The sequence below is a fragment of the Chlamydotis macqueenii genome, chromosome 1 (genome assembly GCF_036417535.1).
Source record: "Chlamydotis macqueenii isolate bChlMac1 chromosome 1, bChlMac1.mat, whole genome shotgun sequence".
NCBI lineage: Eukaryota > Metazoa > Chordata > Aves > Otidiformes > Otididae > Chlamydotis > Chlamydotis macqueenii.
Window position 1 is genome coordinate 55,686,683 of NC_141556.1, and position 23,642 is coordinate 55,710,324.

The 23,642-nt window shown below is 39.9% G+C and overlaps 1 protein-coding gene across 2 annotated transcripts in view; it reads left to right on the plus strand.

Moving 5' to 3' along the window:
- The window catches only part of MRTFA (myocardin related transcription factor A), an 88,612-nt gene that overhangs the window by 41,623 nt on the left and 23,347 nt on the right, over positions 1-23,642 (plus strand). For both annotated transcript variants that reach the window (XM_086752451.1, XM_086752445.1), the window contains one exon: positions 16,498-16,563. In XM_086752451.1, the coding sequence (XP_086608577.1) occupies positions 16,557-16,563 (7 nt within the window). In that variant the 5' untranslated portion in view covers positions 16,498-16,556. The remainder of the gene's footprint in view (positions 1-16,497; positions 16,564-23,642) is intronic.

Below are 23,642 nucleotides of genomic sequence, written 5' to 3' on the forward strand. Positions count from 1 at the left end.
GTAGAGAAAAGAAATAGATGCCGACAGCTTCTTTCATGTCAGAAGAGAAAAGAAGAATCCTTTAGCTTTGCTGCTGCTGCATTCAAGCCTCCTGCAGTTTCGGGATGCCTGTTGTTTTTATGCTGTAGTGTGCACTGTATTTTGCAGAGCCAAATCTTACAGGCAGTGGAGAAGCAGATAGAGTCACATGTAAATCCTTATTGAAGCTCTGGAAGTCCAGAATTAGCATTCAGCTGAAACTGTTGTACATTAGTTTTGGTCCCCCTAAAAATGGGACAGCTTAGTTTTGTTATTGCCCAGAACAGAAAATTCATGCACTTCTTTTCCTCACTGTTTACCACACACAGGTGAATTGATGCCAGTCTGCTTTCTCCTCTTTACAAAGCCGAGCAAATAAGGCGTGTCTGTATTATGCTGACAATGCTCATACCTACTCTCTTAATCAATCTCATGAGAAGTGGCTATCTGGAATAGGCTTCTTCTTGTTTCCTTGCCTCTGGAAAACAGATGATCTCCTAAATCTGATTTATTTTTTTTTTGAACTGGGACTTGACATTGAAGTTTGGGGACTGCTGATCCTTTCCATGCAGAAATGGATTTGACATGGGGGAATCAAAGAACATATGCTTGTATTTTTCAAAGTATGTGTTGGGGCAGTTATTTGTAAAATTCCTTGAATTCAGGAATCCATAAACATGTTTTCAATTCAAGAATGCCTTGGAATGATTTAGTTTTTGAATACCACAGCCAAGTTTGCAGTTCCTACACCAGTTAACACAACAGTATGGTAGCCCCTCATGAAAGATAAAAAACTTTAGAAAGCTACTCACAAACCGATTAGCATTCAGTGAGTGCAGCTTGAATTAAGTACTTCCAAAAGTAAATTCCAACTTTTCCACCCGTGTGCAATGTAATTTATTTGTGGCTCTTAAACTAAAGACTTATTTTTTGGCAAGTCCTCCCTTCAAAAATGTTAAATGTGACTCAGGGGCTGACAGTGAAACTCACCTGTCTTTTTCCAAGATTTGCATCTCAGGGCCCAGCCACAAGAACAAGTTCCTGCGTGCCATCTGATCTGCCGTAACTGTGTGCACATTCTTGGTCCACAGCAAATGTGAGGTAATTTGAGTTAGCTTAGCCTTTGATTAAACTATTAATATCTGCTCAGTACTTTGAAGAGATCAGGAGTCATGCAAGTGCTTGTTAACATATGGCTTTCTTCACGAGTGATCTAGACCTTATTTTCCTAAGCCTCCAGGCACCTGAAGGTAAAGCTGTTTGGTGGCCATGCCTCACCCAGTAGAGGGCAGAAGAACCTGCACGTGTAGACTTGGAAGCTCTCAACACCCAGGAGATCCCCAGCAAGAGGGCAGGCCTTGCATCTGAGGCGTCTCCCAGGAATCCAGGGTGACATTTTCCTGTAAAGGTTCATCTGCATCTTCCTAGTTCAGAGTGGACCTGAAGATGCTGTGGGAGATGTCAAAGCGATGCCTCATGCAAATGCATGTGTGAGGATCATCAGAAACCAGTCACAAAATGCAACAGGCGCATCTCTGAATTATGGCCAGATATGTCCCACAGTTCAGAATTATTTATGTAAATAGTGCTCTGACATAGAAAAACGTAAGACGTTATTGAATGTATGGGGAGCTAACCTGCTGTCATCTCTTATAGCAAATCCAGAGGCCCATCAAATGTATGTAGTTAGACTCCCTGTAGCCTTGTACTGCAAGTACTCTTTGCAAATGTGTAGCGCAGTCATTGTCATTATACTTAAAAGGTAAGAGGTGCAGTGAAGGCAAGATAATGATAACATTAATGTGAGGTGGCTCAAAGTTGGCAGTAAGATGGCAATTTAAATTTACTTTTGCTTAATTCCCACTGGGTCTCATTTGACCATGAAGATTTAGAGGTGTTGCAAGGTATTTTTAATTTTATAACATGCTCAGGGAATGGGTTAACTTAGCTTAGGGCAGCTTAGGGAAAGGGTTAACACTGAATGACCAGGGTTTTTATAAGTCATCGTTATCAGTGGAAGGAGAGTCATAGCATTGTCCCTGGAGTTGAATTCATGTATTTTTTCAGTCCTGCTGCCCTAATGTGTTTTTGATTTTTTTTGGATATGACATGTTTGCCCCTCTTGGAGTTTACTGAACTATTCCTGTCAGTGTAATGATCCCCAGCTGTTGCTTTAGCCCTAGCTATTTTCATGCTGGGAATGGGAGGAGGAGGAGGAGGAGAGGAACAGAGGCAAGCTTGTTTACCACACTGTGATCTACTTCATTTGTCAAAAACCAGCTACTATAATTCTTTAGCACAAAGTAATACTAAAAGGAAAGAGTTGTAGACTCAGACCTGCAGGAGCAAGGAGATGTAAGAACTCAACACATGCAGAAAACAAAAAGAACAGAAACTGGGTGTGGTGCAATGACTGCAGCTGTCAGTAGCATTTATGCAGACAATGCTTTGAACTAGTAATTATACCAAGTAAAACTTACAGTAAATACTTTCCTCTGCTATCAACAGAATTTTTTTCACAGTTAAACTGAGCTAGGGTACTGATAATCGCAGCAACTGGGAAATATGTTAATAAAGCTTGAAAAAAACTTGTGTGGCTCTGGAATTATTCATTATTTGATAATCATCTGTTTATTTTTTAAAGAAAATACCTGTATTTATACTTTTAAACAGCAAATGACTAATGCTTAGACTTCCATGGTGCTGTTGAGAAGCAGCTTTTTTGAAAACAGAGCTAAGATACTTAAGCTCAGATTGCCTGTTTTGCATCCAGAAACAACTTCTGCAGTTAAGATGCTGTTCAGAGTCCTTGCCAGACAGATGTCACTGTGACTCTCCTACGCAGAGAAGATAAGGGTCAGTGACAGTTGTGGTTTCTGCTTGTGATTTTGGATCCACATCAGGCCGCCTGTGTAAATCTTATCTAGGTACTTCTGTCATCTCTAAGATCTGTCACTAGTCACCTCAAATTTTTCAGCATACTGTCACACCTGCAAGTCACTGATCAACAGCTTAACGAATATCTATACCAAAAAATAAGTGCCTGCTTAGATCTTTCTTTCATGCCCCAACTCCCATCTTTTCTGAGCATTGAATTACTGATCTTGTCACCTGCTGCATCAATAAATTTCCATGCAAAATGTTAAAGCAGCACATTTCTTGGCAAGAACCTCTGTAGCCTACGATAGAAAATGGGATATGACCCCTGAAATAGCTTGCGTTTATCAAATTAAAACATGCAGTGAGCCTATGGGGCAAATTGTTTTGGTTTTGCTTGCAGGAGGCCTGCAAGTGGATGTGTAAATTTGGTGAATGGCATTAACACGGGGCAGAACTCGTGGTTTTCTTTCTCTTACTCGGGCTAGTAGAAATAGATGGAATGTTTTTCCCTGGTGGTATGTTAAGTTTACTAACCTGTTATCTCTCCAAACTTAGAGCAGACCTGCAGTAGCTGAAGTACTTTGCAATATGGTGATTACTAATAAGCACTCCAAAATGTTTTTTGCTCATCAGTCTAGTCAAGATTTTTCCTGGTGTTCAATGAGATGGGTAAAAGAATGGTGCAGGTGACCTGCTGTCAAAGATTATTGTGTACATAATATAGAAAGCATTCTTCCAAGAAAACACAGATTTGAACTTTCCAGTCTGCAGTTCTGCAGTCTGAAGTTCGACTAAGCATATATTGCCTTGGGACATGGATTCTTTCCAAAATTGACTGAAAACTGGTGAAATCCAGGCTTTCTGGATAATCTAATTTTAATACAACCTTTCAGAAGTAAGCAGCTGTAAGAAGAAAAATATATATTTGTAAAAAAATAGCTATTTGAAAGTTTCCAATAGAACTGCCCGTAATGGATTTTTCTCCATGGTAGGGACAAGAGTTCATCTGTTGCAGCCATGCTTCTAGAGACCTCATTCTGTGGTGTCCACCTCCAAAGGCAGCTCATGGAGCTGAAGCACAGACTGAAATCTGAGAGCCTGTCACCGTTCTGAAGATATTTCCCATAACATCTCTGCTGCACCCTACCAGCTGACACATTTAAGATGTTTTTGGTACCCTTCCTCACTGAAACACTTGTCAGGGCACCAACATTGTGCTGCCCAGCTGTACTGTTGGGGAGGGATCTGAGTGATACCCTCTGGGTGACAGAAGGAGGAGATCTACTTTCCACTTTCTCTGCATGGAGTTTCCCCAGCTTCGTGTTGCTACTTGTTTCTCTAGTATTAAATGCGTGGAGGCTATAGCTGTGTTTTTGTAGAAATTGCATGTGGCACTTGCTATGTTTTTTGGTTGCTCATCTCTGCAAATTTCACAGCAGTGCTGGAAGCAGGATGCACAAGCTCCCTTTGTGTAATTTGGCCAGTACTACAAGCAGCATGTAACCTGTCCCTGCAAACAGTTGTGGGTTTTCTTTCTTATTTTGCTGAATGCTATTTGTGATGCTCTTTTGATGCTCTTTTTCTTCACTTTCTTAAGGTTTCATGCCTCTTTCTGTATTAAACTTATGTGTGAAAGTCCTTCTAAGGCTGCTTGCAGCTCACACCCTTTTCCATGCTCCGATGTCAAACTCCTTTTTCAGAAGTGGAAGTTGACATTTTGGAAGTAGATGCTAAACTGGTAGTACCTTTGTGCCTCACTGAGAGACTGTTTTACTGCCGCTAATAATAGCTGTCACATTAACTGCAGGCGTTTTAGAACGAGGATTGTGTCTTCAGGACTGACATGTGACCGTGAATTCAACTACAGTGACTGCAAACGCTATCACCATGTACCTACCTCCTCTGCCTCTTTGCTGGAGAGAGCAACAGAAAGGAAACCTATCTGCCCTTCACTGGCTTTTGTTCAGTATATCAGCGAAAGCCCACCTCTATCAGCAGTTGGAGAGAATCTTCCGCTGTGTATAATGAGTGTGGGAGTACCTGCTGCTGCCAGCAAGTCTCCTCTGTGCCCTTCAGTAGAGGACTGAGCCAGCCGTAACATTTTAAACCTCTGCAGAATTTGTCCGCCAGTCTGAAGTCAGTGGTCATGCAGGCCGTTCTGGACTGCTGGGTTTTTTTAGTTTGCTGATTGACCTGTTACACAGAATTATATTATTTAGATATTTATAGCTATGATAGCACTTAAGAACCACATTAAGCCTCATAGCTAGATTTCTTTTCAATGCTGTGGATCTTCTGTCATGGAATAACTCAAGGAAGTCGATCATGGAGATTTGTAGTCCAGAGTTTTGAAAGAAAGTAAATATCCAAAGAGAAAGAAAGTAAAAAGTAGCAGATAGATGTTCTATGATCACAATTTAAAGAGTCTGAGGGAATTTTTATGTGCAATGTAAATTCTGGGGATCAGCTTCCATACCGGGCTGCTCTGAAGGAACTGATTTCTGATGTAGAGGGATATGATGGCCACAGCTGAATCTTGTAACTTTCCTACAAGTAGAAACAGAATTGTAATAGAATTTGTACTTAAACTGTAAAGAAGGTGTCAGACTGTTGCAGTATAACGGCCAGGATCTTTATTTGAAGGTCAGATGCCAGGATTATGGCATGCATTCTTTGAGAAAACAGCAAAGATGTTTCTCACTACCATGAATTAAAGAAATATGGTAATTCCTTGGAGCTTCCACCTGAAATTCTTGCTAAGAGAGGATGCCGGAGCTTGGACAAAAGCTGGTAGCAGGAATGCTAACTAGATAGGGAATGCTCTGAGTCTTTATTTTGCATGTAATATCCATGTTAGGCAAAACCACTTTTGTTCCATGTTCCGTGACATAACTGTCAGCACAATCAACCAACTGAAGCTGGGAGGTGCTCAAGCTAGCTAATTGTAAACTGTAAGAGCCAGCTTCCCAAGTTCTCTATATAACTGGTTAATTACTTCTTCTAAAGAACTGCTGGTTTTGTATTTACATTTGCATACTTTTAAATCCTTTTTTTCTACTACTTGTGGAAAAACACATTTGTTCTCATTTGCATTTGGTTTCAGTAAACCAAACGTCTTTAAGTGGTTAAGAATCTGAAATGGTCTTGGAAATACAGAATTATTCCACATTTAAGTGGAAAACCCAAAAACACAGCTCATATGTCAAGGTGTCCCAGCTGTTGCCACAGAAATTCTATGGTATCTATGATATCTTGGTATCTCCTGTCAAGGGAGCTTTTAACTTCTATCTGTAGAGGGTGCCCTGTGGCAGAAAGAAGGCTGAGTCATTGGGCCAACACCACAGTCTCTCAGAAATGTTTGAGGAAGTTTTTGGCCTTGATCTGAGAGGCTGTTACTACACTGGAGTGCTCTGCTGTAGCAGCAATTGCAGTATGGGAGGTGAGCTATGAAGGAAAATTTTAAACTTTGTCTCTTATTGCTGAAAGAGGTATGGAAAGATTTCCTCATCAATTTCAGTATTATAAACATGTCTCATGAATCATGTGTTTTATGGATGTGTCTTGGCACTGTCTCAAGACTTGATATTTTTCTGCTTAATAGAAACACAAAAACATATTAATCCTTTAACCTGGTGTTTTAAATAAAATGAAAAAAATGAATAATTTATTCTGTAATTTTTTTTTCAGAAAAAATATAAACAACTCTCATGTCTCATCTTTAAGGAAAAATAAAAGATTGGAGCTCTTTCTTCTTACAAGCAGAAGTACCTCTATCTTTGCAAGAAAAAAAAAGAAAAGCATTCAAACTTGTTTTTCCCTTGTGTAGCTTGCCATTTGTACTGTCACATTAGTAGACAGCTGTAGATCTGATTCTCAGGATACATCTACCTATTCCTTCTTTTTCCTTCATTTGTCCCCATCTGCCACATGATATTAAATTATCTGGGAGAATTTCTTACTCGGGTCTTCTCTGCAAGGTGGTTAAGGGCAATGTTAGTTCCTCCTTGTTCGTTGTTTCATGGAAACATATAAATTGGTATTGACTGACGCAAGTTTATGCAGGGAGTTGGGAAATTCTCTGTTTTTCCCCCCTCAAGGCTTCTCTTCCAGCTATAGAGAGTAACAATGGATATATAGATGGCATCAACGAGCACTGATTACAGATAATATTTACTGTCTTATGATACTGCTGTGTCAATTTTAGGTAGACCTTTCCATCTAGGTATTTTGTTACAGGTCATCTTGTTGAATCATGCATGGTAGCCAGATTCCATAGATCTGGATTTGTGCCTAGTTATTCACACGTTTAGTTTTCACCTAACCAGTATTACTGGGACAAAATGATTTTATAAGAATCTGTACCCTGCACAGAAAGCAAACCAACTTTTCCTGTTGACAAGCCTGTTGTACATTTTTACATGTTGCATATCTTACTAAATATATCAGGTTACATTTATTTCAGATTAGTTTCTTGAAGTCCTATTCTATTTTAACAGTGTCAGTGAGTGCTGAAATGGCCTATTAGGTGTACCAAGATTTTATGGTAAGAGTCGACTTCTATGTGTTCAGTAGAAAGACTTAAGTACTAATAGTAATCCATTTATCTGATTTTAAAATTTTAGTATTAAAGAAGACAAAGCTGACATTGCATGAAAAAGTAGCAATGATTAAAACGGCATTAAACTCCCCTAAATTTTACATGCTTAATGGAAATGGCAGGAGTTGAATCATGAAGGAAGAATGTAAAGGCAAATGCTGTAAAATGCACAGCAACTGCTAGTTTTTATTTTAAATAAACACAAAAAGAACCGTGCAAAATTCAGGATAACTTTCATAGTAATAATGTAGTTTGCATATTTTTAGAGTCATATACATCAGTAGCACCCATCAAATGAATGTGTTCAATTGTGTGCAATATTGAGGACTGAGATTGTAAACTGGTTCTTCCTTTTGTACCTGCACATTTTACCACCCCAGAATGCCAGTGCTGCCTGGAGCCCTTGGGAACCGCCGACAGGAGTAACTATTCTGTTCCGTCTGGAGGTTAGGTCATAATATGTTGTGATACTTGGACTATGCTACTGCTTTTGTAGTGCTATGTCCTAACAAATCTTAAATTGCTGTAAATGGTGGCTGTACCCTCTAAATACAGTTCTTTATTAACACTACTTTGATTTCCACATTGTATCAAATTTGATATGAAGCCTCAAAAATGACTTGCTGATAGGTAGCCTGTTGTTCTGTGCTCATGGCGTGAGCCAGCTGCCTTGTGGTAAGATGTGAGGATGGAAGTAGATCCTTTTACTTTTGACTGTATATTTGCTTCTGATTCCGTATTCTGTGGGGGACCAGTTTCTTCTGTAGATTGGGATCTTTGATTCTGCTAAATTAACCGTATCAAAGAATCCGTAGTTGTCTGTCTCCATTAAGAGAGCTATTTAATGCCTCATAACATTGCCTTATTAAAAAATCGTACATGCAAGAATTTCATCATTTTTAAAAATTACTCTTGTTTCATATTTAACAGCATCCTCCCAACAAAAAGGGACTATTGCCCTATGCCTGGTTTTTTTTTGTTCCTAGTAGCCAAAACTACTCTTCTGGAACACAGTCATATAGACAATGCATCTAATATGTCAGCAGGCATGCGTAAGCCGCATGTCGTGTCAATGATTTTATGTGACCCAACAGCATTTTGAGCAGTAGAAGCTTTGAAGAGGGTGATTTTATCAAGAAAGAAGCCCTTCGTGCCCTGAGGGTGCGAGTCACTTAATTTTCTCTCTTCCTCCTCTTTTTGTGTTCTTAAATGACCAGTCACTCCTTTTTCTGTACTTTTCAGGTGCTTTTAAAGCTTCTGGGCATTTGACAGCCTGAAGGCTTTTAAAAGTGCTGGATGGAAAAAACACAACCCTAGTGTTATGTGACCCACGCTACATCCTTGGATTATTACTAGCACATACGCTGCAAAATATTTTGAGAGTTGTTGCTTTGGAAGTGAAGGATCTGTTCTGCTTTTTAAGAATCTCTTGATAGAGGTTTTAGGCCTACATGAGGCAGATTGTACTCCTGTTCTAACATGTACAAATTTTTAATGCTCTCAAAAGCATACTAAGAGGATAAGAAAGAAAAGGTGGTTGTGAAAAAAGTTTCACGTCCTCTATACTAGGTCTGGCTTTGATGCAGCTGTATAGCATTCTTGGTTAAACCTCCTCTTTGGCTTTATGCCTACAAATGACTCTGTTGGACAAGCACAGCTGGGTAAGGAGTTTATCAATGTTCCCTAAACTGATAGGAGACAGCTGTCCATCTAAGCGTATTGTGGCAGAACATGCTGATTTCTGCAGTGCTACTAAGAAACCCACTTTGATAATTCATGTGACCTGCAATAGGGAACTGCTCCTAATCCTGGTTTTGTTTCCTGATCAGGATCTGCTTCACAGACCTCCTCTGTGGGTGTAGGGAGAGTGATCCCAATCCTGCTTCTCACAAAGAGAAGACCACAGCATGAATATAAATAAGTGGCTTTTGCCTCTAGTGTGAAAGTTCTTGTAATGGTTTAAGAGACCAAAACAAATTATCTTTCTATTCTTTACCCTCTCAAGCTCCATTTTCTCCGCAGTATGGTTGCTAAGGAAGAGATGAGGAAACTGCCTGCATTTTAATAGCAGCCATTGTTGCTATAGTAGAGAAAAGAGGTAGTGGAATGTGAGATAGTCTCAAATCATAAAGAAATAAACTTCTGCTTAACTGTCCCTTTGCTCAGGCTTGCTCCAAGCTATTCTTCAAAATGCATTGAGATGAATCGTATGGCAGTTATTCCCAAAAACAGTGGGAGTGGATTCTTGCAAATTGTGAGGATGAACGGTGTACCTGCTGCTGCTTCTTCACCCCACAGAGGGACATGAATTTTTGGCATCCCCTTCCCAGGGTAGCAAACTGTCATATAATCCCTGCAGTTTGGGTGTCATTTACAGTCTGCTTCACTTAAATGCTTCTCTGTTAACTGCACAGTCTGCTTAAATGCAAAGCCAGCATGTGTTCCCCATCAGCAGTTAGTGGATTAAAATGCTGTTAGGCTCAGAAGATTGCCTTTAAAAAAGGTCCGAAAAGTTGGCTTTTCTTTGTTGGTAACCCCCATTCTAGCACATTCTGTGTGATGTAGCGGGGTGTTGTTGACAGCGCCACAAAAACGCAGCTCTGAGGAAAAAAAAAAAAAAGTCATCCACCTCAGCAATTTGAGTTATTTTCAAAATTCATTTTTGCCATTGTATACTCACTCATTGATGACAAACTGTCATAGTTGACTTTTTCTCATAGTTTCTTGTGGACACTACAAAAAATTTGGTAGTACTAGTACTAACTGCCCTTTCATGCTTCTGTACAGCACAGTGTTGCATCTGGAGCTTAGCAGATGCTGCTCTTGCTAGTGTATGAACCAGAATTTAATCTGGCTTCCCGTCGAAGCATGAAAGAGCTAATGTGAGTCAGCATTTGTTTTGTAAGCAGGCACAGATGAAAAATGCTCAGAGACCATTTTCAGTGTGAGGAAAAGGTTTTCTCATCACATCTCCAAGGGACTGAATTCAGTCATAAATGTAGGATATAAACTCCACTGAAAAGAACGGCTGATGTGCTGCGTATTCATTCCAAAGCTGAATTTGGCATTGGCTACTGGTCAGATGTGACTATTTAATCAGAAACTAGGAAAAAAAATCCTCTTCTCAATGTAATTAAGAATGGCTGCTGCTAGCCGAGCAGTAAGTGGAAAGGTGGCTTCACCCTTCAAAGCAGTAGTTCTGTGGCACTGAGGCCTCGGTTCAGCACAAACAGCTGTGATGATTTTGTTCAGCAAATATCCCATGTCATCAAAGTTATCTTTTATGATTGCACATAATAATTAAGTTGGTTGCATATAGGCTGTTGGTTTAGTCTAATGGTGTTGTACGCATTGTCCTGAAAAATTTAAAAATTCGTGTGAGCTGCAAAAGGTGGCCTAGTGCCATGTTTCCTTAGGCTGTGGTTTCTGACCCTCACAAAGTAAACCCAGCCAGACCTCCTCTAGTGCTAGGCCAGTGACAAGTCTACTAAAAAGTCTTTGTCAGTACTGAAAGAGATGTTGATAATCTCACTGGCAGGTTTCCATCCCAGCTCGTGCTGTATTAATGCTTTCCTGAGAGTTAAGTGGATGCTGTAGTACAGGGCTTTCAAATGGGGTATGCAGAACAGAATACAAATAAATGACCATGAAACCTTCTGAGCATTAAAATGCATGGTTTGCTTTTTACTGCTTTTACTTATGCTTGCACTTTATTCAGCTCAGATAGTGAAGTTAGGCTAATTTCACTTGTTTTTCAATTGTTTCTCTTTCTAATCATATGGCTTATTGATTGGGTTGCAAGGTTGAATTTTTCTATCAGGCAAACTGCTTTCACTGGATTTACAAAATCGATAAATCATATCTGTGAACATACAGCCTGTCTAGTTAATATGTGGTTTATGTCTTGCGCTCTCCCTTTTTCCACAGGTATCCTTGCCTGAATTCCAGGGAGTTCTGCCTCCCTCAGCCCCTCTATAGGGTTTTGTTTGGCTGTCGCAGCCTTCCTCCCTTCCTCTTCCATGCTACTGCTCGTGCTATCTGTTGTAATCCACCATATGGCTGTGCTTAATCATTATCTTGGTTGGGCGATCTTGAATACCGCTTGGGATTCCTTAGAAGAGAAGGTTTTGGAGAAATGTGAACACAGAGTCTGTTTGGCAGTAAGTCTGTATTCAACGTAAGACGCACAGGGCCTCACCACAAGCTGCAGTTCAGAGCTTCTCTTCGCTAGTTCTCAAAAAAACAGGAAATGCAGAATTATTTTTTTAATTCGTTGTCATAAACCTGTCCTGGTATGTGACAGTCTCTAAGATGAGATTATTTTTTTTTCTCTTGAGATGCTGAAATGCAGAGGCTACAGTCTGGTTTCTATAGTAGTTCTAGTCTACTAAACATGAAGAGTGCTTTAGAAAAGAAGGGCTTTCAGGTGTGTACGTGTATGGGCAGGCACGCTGTTGCAGATTTAGATGAAGAGCTGCAAAAACACCTTAGCTCATCATAAATATTTATTCTTGCTACTGCTTACTACTAATGCAGTCCTGTACTACGACTAGAGTTGTAAGTGTCCTGAAAGTGTCCTAAAAGTGTCCATATGGGTGCAGTCGCTGTACATACTGCTCTGAGCTGCCACCAGCCGTGAGTAGTCTGGAGTAAGCTCTGGTCATGGAATATCCCCGTGGCATCTTTTAAGGCAATTCTGTGGTAATCATAGAATAGTCTGGGTTGGAAGGGACCTTTAAAGGTCATCTATTCCAACCATAACTTGCTCTATTTCACCAGCAGCGTAACTCTGATAGTAGCTGTATCGCAATGTTATTTGTCTCTTAGTACACACACTCACCTCGATTCTTCTCTACCCCTCCTCTTAAATTGCTGGCAGCAGTCCTCTATATCAGCTCCCAGATTTCTCTGAAATGTTTTACTAATTCTAGGAACAGGTAATTAGATATATAAAAACCTTGTTCAAACTTTATTTCAGAATTTTTCATACTTGTGAAATAAATAAATAAATAAATACTGCCCAGACAAGCATACAAAGCCCACAAAATGTTACATAGACTGTGACACAAGTTGAATGAAAGAGGTGGGTAGAAGGGTACCAGTATGGGATTTATTTTATAACCAGCAGAGATCTTTCTCCTTTATATGACCTGATTTATTCCTAATTTGAAAATTAATTTAAAGGTTAAGTAGAGGGAGAAAGGAAACAGAAGATTGTTGGTTTGTGATTGAAAGACTTACACTCTAGTCTGTCTTTGAGTAACTTTGAATTTCTCTGGTCATTCTAGACCTTTGGCTGAGCTCCATGTACAACAGCCTTGGATTGGCTCTGGGGACATCTGTTAATCTATATATAGGATTCACACACTTGCACACGTAAACAGGTGATCTCCTAAATATGTGAAATGGTGTTGGGAACTCCAAGTACTTATTTAAGCCAAAATGAATTCAGGAGTGAACTGAAGTAATCCTTTTTGCCCTCCTCCTTGCCGCAAAAATAAGCTGTAGTGGAAAAAAAGTGCATTCTGTGCTGATTATAACTTGTGCTTAATATGTATGTATATACATTCATAAATCCCAGGAATTACTTAGTGCCTATTAAAAGTATCCTGAAAACTACCTTTTCCCTATTCTTCAGTTTAGTCCCCTTGACAGTTGCTAGTTTCTTGCTGTGAAGGAACATAGTGTTTAAAAATAAAAGGTGCATATACTGGGTAGAGAAAAAGGGTAGTAGATGGTAACTGATATAGAAATAAGATATATTTAGAAAATTCATAAGGGAAGTTGAAGGCAGGAAGGGGATTTTAAGTCATTTGGTGAAGTCTTTAGCTGTCTGAGACTGATTTCTAATAAATCTGGGAACAGCAGGGAGACTTCAGAAGAGCGAAAGACCAGTAACATTTTGCATCACTACTGGAAAAGGGTGAGTGAGTAAAGAGTGGCTAGTCTGATATCAGTTCCAGGAAAAAACTATGGAAAATCTGATAAAGAATGTAGATGGTATAAGAATAGCAGTATAGTCACGCTAGTCAGCTTTTCAATTTGTGAAAACGTGTCTGTTCAAATGCAATTTTGTTGTTTGGATACGTGAAATTTGGTTGCTAGGGGATCTTTCTGGGTGTAATAGACTTTTATAAGGTCTTTAACTTAGTAGTGTGGTATATCTTGGTTTTTAAAAGTATCTTTGAATTTAATGAAGTACTACTTAAGTGGATTAAGAACTGACTGTAATCAAAGAAAGCAGAAAAGCTTTTGTAGTTGGGATCAGCCCAGTGTGATCTGGAAACAAATGCAAGATGGTAATGGTGTAGACAGAACAAAGATTAGTGGAGGCATAAGTAATGGCATTTAAAAAATGGTTTAATCATTTAGGCAGACTGAGACAGTTGGGCAAAATGTGCATAAATACAGGTGAGGGCACAGTTGTGCACCAGGGAGCAAAAAATGCCAGACACATCTGTGTGGGGGAGTTTTTTGCTGAAAATCCCTGACTCTGGGAGGTGAAAGGTAAATAGTAGGTACAGTTGGAGATGGGAGGGAAAGTAGATGGTCCTAGCGAGTAAATAACAAAGTGGCAAAAAGAACTAACATACATTGCTAGCTGTGTAAGAAGACAGGAGTACTAGTGAGATTATTTGCACTTAGAGCTGTGGAGATAGACCTGATACTATAGTGCTGTGCCTTGCCGTATACATTTAATGAGATGTGCTAATTTAGGGTATGGAAATGAGTCCCTGAAATGGCTCACTAGTGGAAATAATGCCACATAGCGAGAGATTTAATGTGCCGTTACCTAATAGGGCTGAAATCACTTATTGGCATACTGCTGCTGGAAGGACGAAGTCTCAGTCCCCCCTTATGTTACTGTTAGCAAATACCTGGCTATAGAGTCATCCTCTTCAACTCACTAATGAGACAGAAAACTCTTGCCTGCTTTGGTTGGGCAGTGGTCTCTGTCATGTCAGTGAGTCTAGCCACCAGTCAGGAGAGCATGAGAGATGATGTGGGGAGTGACAGATTTGACTCTGCCGCAGCAAGCTGTTAGAGCGAGTGCTCATGTAGAGTGTCATCACCTAATTCGAGTTTTGATCACCTCAAAATGCATCCAGCAAATGAAGAACTCCGTGAACAGGCCAGCCATGAGACTGTATTAGCCCTCACGCTAGCACAGAAGTAGGAATTCAGTCGCGTGCTGGGTGGGAGGAGGAGTCCAGCACTAACACTTTTGTTTGCAGTTTCACGGCCAAACGAAGGGCCTATTCCTTCCTCTCTGTATTCCGCCCTCCTCGCTCTGGCTCTTGGCTGATCACACCCAGAATTAGGATGATGCTCTGTTCACCACCCCCCACCACCCCCCCCCCCGTACTAAAGGAAGTAGTTTTCTGCCCAGGATGCATATATTAAGAAATCCTAGTTCAGCTTAAGAAACAGAAGAGGGGTAACAACTCGGTTGCACTTTGCGCACAGAAGTACCTCCACAGGTAGGAAATAATTCTCACTGTCATAAACCTTTCAAAGAAAGGTACATCAAGAGCCAGGGGAAGTGGAAGATAGACAAATCCAAGTGAAAATTTAACTGTATGTTTAGGTGAGGGTGATTAGCCACTGTGCAAACAACCAAGGAAGAGATGGATCTCTTAGTAATTTCATATGAAGACCAGAACCCTTATTGGATTATGTATCTTAGTCAAATGCAAACTGCAAATGGGAGGTTGAAACAAAGAAGTAAAATGTGATGATGTGTGTAAGTTGAAGAGGCATCTTCTCCTTAAATTGTTTTGATCCCTCCTTTAGGAAGTATACAGTATAAATTTGTATTTAATGTATGAAATGAATATATTGGACAAAAAAAGTCCTTCAGAAAGGACGCATGAGGGTTATAATGATATTGTATAGTTGGACTGTAGAGCAGTTTTGCTGTCTGGTGGTTCCATTACATCTGTCTGGCCTCCTCTTATGTGGACTATACAATGGATGTAAGCTTGATAAAGGAGCTGAAATGAAATCAGGGAAGATGCTGTGCCATTCATTTAATAACATTTTATATTGAGTATATTTAGGAGCTTGGGCTTGATTGCAGACAGGATTCAGTATCTATTGATACTCACTCAGGTTACCCTAAACTGATGTGCGTGTGAGCGTGTGTGCATGTATGTGCACGTATGTGTGCACATGCACGTGGGATTTTTTCCTTTGGTTTTGAGTTACCTGTGATATGGATGCTGTCTTTGTAAGAACAATTTATAGAATATTGCTTTGCTTGTATAGTTTAAAGGGAAACTGTCGTTATAATCTAAATGTTGAAATTATGACTATTCCAGAGATTTTAATTAGAAAAAAAAAATCATTGCATTTCATACTGGTAATGTGTATGTTATATTACTCTAAAATACATAGGAAAAATTCTAGTGATACCGGATTCTTTTTGCTGTGGAACAAGGACACCTCTAGATATATCCATGATATTTCATGTTCATGAGATATTTCTGAAGGTGAATTTCTGAGTTGACGAAGGAAATCAGCCTTGTAATTTAGAATAATGACCAATAATTTTGTCATATCAATTTAATCTGCACATGGTAATTAGAGTTTTCAGGAGTCATTAGCAGCTCGGGTGTCACTGTGTTGTTTACTGGAGGACTGTCAGACGGTGTTTTTCTTTGTTTGTTTTTTTTTTAATATTAATGGTTTGAAAAGAAGTTGGTGCTCGAGAAAGAATTGAGAAACAAGGCTGGCTTTGCGGATTTTTATCACCCTGCCAAGACCCTGCGCAACTTCCTCTCCCTGTTGCCCACAGCAGAATACGGAAACCTGACTGCTGAAGGCCACTTCTGCAATTGCTGTGGTGCAGGGGAGCAGGGTGGGAGGGGGGTCTTTTTGTTCTGCTGCTGGCTAGTGCCTTGGCATCCAAAGAAGAAAACAAGATGCGTTTGAAAATGTCTCTTCAGTTGTTTCTTGCACTGATGGGTTTCCTTCTCTTCCCTCTCTCTGCTGTCGTGCAGTGCTGCAGTTGAAGCTCCAGCAGCGACGCACACGGGAGGAGCTGGTGAGCCAAGGGATCATGCCGCGTAAGTATCACTTAAACTCTCTGTCTTGGTGTTTTTCTGCATGTTTTTGAGTGAAGAATGGTTTCACATATGATTTGAAAGATCAGATTCTCTGTTTCTGGATGAAAAACATCATATGTAAGAGCCCCACCCTGTCCCACCCAACTTGCTTCTTCTGAGTGTTGGTACTGTAGGTATGGGGCCACCTCTGATACAGAGGAAGAGAGTAATGACTCCAAGCTTAACTGTACTTCAAAACAATGTTTATATTTGATCACAGTGGAGAAGAGTCTTCTGGAGAGCATACTATGTTAGAAGTGCATTCTATACATCATGTAGGCTGGTAATCACTCTTTTAACAGGCTTCCTGCCTCTGCAGTTTCTGTTCTTGTTTGTCAGCTCCCCCAACCTCTGAGGCAGTTGTGACTTTGTATGCACATATTCCATAAACCGAGTGAAAACAGGCAGTGCATAGAAGATTTTAAGCAACAAGGAGCCTTGTTTTACATTTCTAGCTAAAAAACATAGCTAGAAAGATCCCTGCTATGGGCATCAGGCAGTTCCCTTTCTGCAGGGGAAGGCAAAACCTGCAGAGCCAGAGAACTTTTACTTGTCTGGGTGGATACATAGGAGGTACCTTAATGCAAAGCTTTAACAAATTCACTGTCAGGTTAGTGTTGGAGAAGGTATTTTTTTGTTTCCCCCCAAAATGCAAAAAGATATCTTGACAAGTAGTTTTGTGCTGCTTTGGTACCTCTGAACTAGATGACTTATAGGTAACAACTTGAAGCAAGATGAAAGAGCAAGTGTTTTATTTTTGAGGTCCTCTCGGTTTCACTTAACAGCTTTAGTAAAAGTCAATGGATCAGGTACGTGTTTTCTTCTTTCAAAAACTTTCCCCCTCCCCCGTTTTACAAGCTTTACTTGAAGACAGTGTATTAATGAGGAGTTTCTCATTCCTGCTATTTCTGGGGTGCACACTGTAATATGACACAGTGATGTGACTTAGACTTGGCTAAAGGCGTAAGGTTAGGCTGTCAGCTCTCTCTCTGAATGAAGAGAACCTGTCAGCAGCACTCTGTCAGCTGAAGTGGCTCACTGGAAAGCAGTGACATGCTCAAGATGTTTCTGGGACCCCTACTTAAAATTCTATTACCAGATCAAAAAGGAAAGATTGTCCTATCTGGATATAGTACGTCATGCCTGTCTCCTTATTTTTACCTGGGGAACTCATATAACGTGCTTCTACAGAATACGCTTGCTTGCTTTTGCATGAAAGACTGGTGTCTCAGTGGGTGTGCCCGTTTATTAATGCTTCCCAGAAGAAAATGTTCCCAACTTCTTTGTGGTCTCCTCCTTTAGGTGGATATGTATGCAAATACTGTATTAACTTATGTTCAGCACTGGCTTTCTTCAAAGTGTGGCTGGCCAGACTTCTGATTCCTGAGAGGGATTTGTTTTATGGGCCTTTTGAAAATGAGGCCCTTGCAGGTAATTCATGTAAGGCACCCAGAGTAATTAGTAAGTCTTAAATTTGCTTAAAATACAGCCTAAATAACTAGTCTTTGCAGACTTGTGTCCTTTGTTGCTTCATTTATGTCTCTTACATGTGAGTTTTATGATGGACCAAAGAAGAATACTTAGTGAAATACATTGTGCAAATGTTGGCGACACATGAAAAGGTCCTTTCTGCAATGAAGAAAAAAGCACTTAAGCAGATCTGTTCTAAACATGATTTGAAATTAGTTCTCTCCAAGTCATGGTATCATTTACCCACACCTGCCAACTGGAAATAACCACACATAGGGAAATGTTTAAAACATTATTTGCATGGGCCATTTTTAATGAGAAGATCAGATGTAAGATAAATTGTGATACGTAAAGCACAAGTCCCATTTTTAACCTGAGAAGTACAGAGGATGACTAGGGGCTGTGTTCTTCCTGAAAGCATCTCGGAGCCATGACAGCTTTGCTTCTACCTTCAGCAGTTCAGAATGGACATTCTTGCTTACTACTGGGAATATGCAGGTATCCTGTATTCTTTCACCTCTCTGCCCAGTACCCCCTTTGTGTGAAAACATCTAGGTACATAATATTGTTGCTCTGTCATCTACTACTAGACATGGCCGTACTGGGCCCCACGTCTCCCTCTTGCGTTCCTTAGTCAGGAACCAAGCCCCACACAGCCCTTTATGATGATTTAATAAAAATACAAAAGTGGGAATGGGAATCCAGAGGATGGTTTGGTGCTGAATTAAATGAGCTGGAGCGCTCTTTCTGTGTGAAATACTGGTTAGCTTCTAGCCTTCATTTTCCATCTGGAGAGCCTTAACACTCTTGAAAGAATTGTGGTAGTTGCAGTTGTATCTACCTTAGCATTATAGCTTGTGTCAGGAAGGTGCTTTTGAAGTGAAGCCCTTGATTGCACCTGCCTACTGTACCTTGCTTTGCACAATGAAATGAAGTTTAAGAGTTGGGTTAAACTAGCATGAAAGCAAACTGGAAAATATTCTGCCTACAGCTAATACGCATTCAGTCCGTGGGACCAGACTACAACATGTCTGGCACCACACCTCCCATTTCACCTTCACATACAGAGTGTGGATGTCAGTTCTTCAGCATCAACTGTTTTGTTTTTTTTTTTTTTGTGCAGGCTTGGTTTTACTATGCCATCCTACATGATTGTTTAGATTAGCCTTTAATCCAGATCAGTTCCTGGATCTTGTAGCCAGACACATGTGCAAAAATCCATTAACCAAGTGTGGGAGAAATAAAAGTTTTTGTTTAACATTAAAAGCTATCTAGTGTGCAAACACACTTAGGTACCTTTGGTTCTCCTGACTGCAATGTAAGTCTTACAAGGTGTTTAGATTCAGTTTGGTGCCCTAATGAGAGAGAGTATTTCAGGCTTCCATTAACACAAGGTTTTTGGACACTGTAAACCTGAGGACTGGGAGAAGACACGTTAAAGTGAGAGTCACACCACTCCTGCTTTGCTTGTTCAGAACAGAGCTGGGAATTGCTTACTTTGTTCCCATGTGGAATTTTGTTTATATGGTAGAGAGGAAAGGCCAATGTTTCAACATTTTTTTACCAAGTACACTTAATCTCGCTTGAATAACCTTTCCAACCCACCAACCACCTACAGTAGAGCTATGCTTCAATAAAAGAGTAGTTTATTGTAGTAAGAAATAAAACATTTATAAGCAGTGGCAGAGGTTTCAATATAATTGGGTTTTATGCTTCATTAATTGTTCTTGCTTTTCTATTATCACTTTGTGTAACCTTTTACTGGTAGCAGGATTCATTAGTTGAAGATGAAAATTTTCAATTGCCTGTAGAAAAGAGGTGGGAAGCAAGTCTTCATCTGCATCTGATGTACCTGTGATTTGAGCGAGAAGAAGTGTATCTAGAAACAAGGAGAGCTGAATTTTCATATTTATTCAGGTTTTGGCCTATTTTCTGATAGTGCAAATAGACAAGCTTTTTTGCTATTTGCATTTTTTGTAGCTATGCAGAGGTGATTTTCATCTTCTCGTCTTCATAAAACACAAGCTAACCAAAAACTACTGTCTGTGCTCAACTCTTTGAACTCTGTCATGCTGTAGAAGAGCAGTCAGATGCTGTCAGGTTTTAGTGTCGAATTGAAAGGTTACAGCTACTGTAAGGTTTTTGGGAGGAGTATTAAACACCCAGTTTTCCACTCCGGAAAAGAATATTTAAAACACTAGCTAATGTGCATCTGAGTAGAAGGACATGTGAAAAGTATCTTCAACTGAAACAGCAAAAATTTTTAGGGAAAAGACATTTGGTAAATGTAGCCACACTCTGCTTTGCAAAATATCTTGCGCTTTTTCTGCTTTGCAAGGTTTCAAGGTTCACATGCCCGTTGTTTTATCCATCAGGATCATGATCTTTGGCATCTGACTGCAAACACAAAATATAGGCAAGCACACATGGTTGTCATGTGCCACAGTCCTGCAGGAAAGCTGTAGTTGTGACCGTTGGATTCACCTAAGCAGGCAAAGCAGAAGTAGAAGATAATTTCTGGGAATGTGCCTTGTGTTGCTCTATAACACTGCTTTGTGAATATTTGAAAGATGACACGGGCAGCCTTTGAAAATGGCATTGTCTGGACTGAAAACTAGGAGGGTAGCTGCAGTACAGGCAGAGAATTTCCAGGAACTTCTTTTTTGCTTCAGTGTATTGGATGTTTGCCAGTTTTTGTGTCTACATCCAACTACTCTGACTATGTTTGCCTTCCAGAATGCAATATATGCAGACTGCATGAACATATATAGCATCTAAATAGGTTGGAGTTCGTGCAGTTTTTCTATGTGACTCTTTTTACAGGCTCTGAGATGTTTCCATGTTATAGGTCTGCATTACCAACACTCCGTTTTCTGCTTGGACATGCAACCTCTTAGTTGCTTGAGCTTATTTTGGAATACAAGATTTCTGCATCTTATGCTGCTGGGTTTCAGACTCTCTAGAAGAGAGTGTATTTTGTCTCTGAACTACACAAGGGGAGTGTGCCATTGTTTAATTGCAACATGTCATGCGATTAGGAATGATTGTAATACGGCAGGTAGTCCAGTGATTGTAATCTCGTTAGGCCTCTCATATCACTAGCTGCATTTTTTTTTTTTGTAGCCGTAAGGTTAATGGAGAAAATGTAATATTTTTATAAAACTAAAATACTGTTATTTGCTTTTTTGAGGTGCTGTGAGACATTGCTTAGAATTAATTCTAAAGGAATTGCCATTTTCTGGGGATGCTTAGTGATTTGAGGATACAGAACCCAGGTTATGCTTTGGCGTATCAGTGTTCATCATCATCTAGGCAGAGCTTGTAACCAGTCTTCTGCATCCAGCACAGCTACCATGACAAGAAAACAAGGACCTTTGAGGTATTGATTTCAGGAAGTGAAATGCTTGCCACCTGTGAGTTTCTAAAGATATACCTGATAGTCTAACCACTTCTCAATTTTAAAAAAGTAATTTGGTTGATGAAAATGATGCACTTCCAACTCTATTGCGTAACTCTATATTTAATATTTTATTCGTGTTCGTATTTTCTAGTTAACCTGCCAGTTTTAAACCTGAAACTTAGCGATACAGTATGTGGGGTGGTAGGTGAAGGAGACCTGTACTTCAAGGATATAGACAACTTCTGGTTCCTGTCACAAATGGCTACAGCAGAAGATAAATGTTGTCAGAAATTAAATAAAACAAAAAAAAAAACCCTAGCTTTTTTTATTGTTTAACTGTTAATTGTGAAATAGGAGCATCTTCTGATGTATGTCAAAGAAAGGAGAGGCAGTAAGCTGTTGGAACATAGACAGTTATCTACATGTGCAGTGTTTTTCATGGCAGGAATCATTCTACAGCCATGCTGATGACTTCAGGTGCAATTCTTAATGTCTCAACAATGTTTTATCTTCTACGTAAAGGCTAGGATAGATGATGAACTGCATTTGCCTATGTGGAGTTTTACTGATTTGGAAGTGTTGCAGTGTGGCTACGCAGTCGACATTTTGAGATTCTTGTGTGTTATGTTTGAACTGCAGATAAACCAATTACTTTTACACCCCAAGAGAGCTCTTCCTGCTTTACCTATCTCTGCTGCGTAACATGTTCCCATCATTCTCTTGCTGCTTTACATATCAGGTCTTTGTAGTGACATTCCCTGTCATTTTTGGAATATATTTATAGTAACAAAACAAAAATACAAATTTTTACTTGCCTGCCTTGTAGGGTCTGCTATTCTGCCCATCGGTGACTGCTTCACTTTCATACCTTTCTTCCACAAAACAAGTCGAAACTGTACTTGCATTTAGGATAAGAAGTTAAAAACATATATGGACTGTAAATATCATTACTCTCAGACTTGTTTAATAAAATGTCCAAACTTGTCAAGTCTTTAAGATCTAAGAGTAATAACACCTTTTTTTTTTTAATACTCCCTTTGACCTCTGAAACCTTGCTGTTTCCTGGTTCATCATCTACAGAGTGGAACCTCAAAAACAGAGGCTGCAGCGAGACTTTTGCCGTACTCGATGTCGTGCTCTGAGAGTAAGGCTCTAGCACTGAGCAGGCATCGTGCAACAAACAAAAGCCATAGAGGGCACTTGCAGCTGTACATCTGTATCTGGAGTGGAACACAGAAATCTGTAACTGTTTTTATTTTAATTTGATCATCTACCTGTAACTTGTCTCTCAGGAATTATTTGCTGGTTCTTTGATCTCTTCTGTTGAAGCACAATTTCAAAGCCTTGAGGCTTTGTGTGGAGGAGGAGTTTGTACATTAAAGCTGAGACCCTCATTATCAGGGGCCTAATAACGGCACCTGGTTAGTTTATATTTTTAGATAGTTATCTGTGTTTGTTTTCCATGTGTTTATGTCGTCTGTGATTAATGAGACATGGTCAGAGTAGGAAGGTTCAATGTGTTAGTAATGGAAACGTGCTGTTGCCATTTCTGAAGCTGTAGAAAGAAAAGGCTTTTCTCAGGGCTTTGATAGGCTGTGTTTAGTCCTTGATCGCTGCAATGATAAAAGATTTAACTTGGCTGGTTGCAAGAGAAACATAATAATTCAGGGGAGTGAAATCTGGTATGTAATGCAGTCTTTCTCTCTTCATATTCCCCAGACGTCTTGGGTTCATTCTTATTCGTTGGCTGGGAATGGTCTCTGCTTTGCCTTCTCATGGCCTCGCACCTCCCCCGCTCTGGGGACTCCGTGAGGTTGTCAGAAGAGTTTGCAAAGGGATGATGATCGATCCAAGAAGCAGGCATGCAGTCTAGCCTAGGAATGCATGAATCAAAAGGTTCCTGGTAGTATCTCCCTTTTCCTCTTCAGTTTGGAGGTGGCATAATCCCAGTTGTAATGAAGCTTTCTTTTATTTATTTTATTTTTCAGTTGAGGTTTTAGGTAATGTCTTTTGAATGCCAGGAGTTAATGGGGATGGATGGAGTGCGTTACACGTTATCTATGTTTGCTATAAATGTTCTTTGACACAAAGCTGTAGCCATAGTCACCCATAGATCTGATAAATGTTGCTGTGGGTGACAATTCCCATTTTGCTCCTAAAGAGGGTGAAC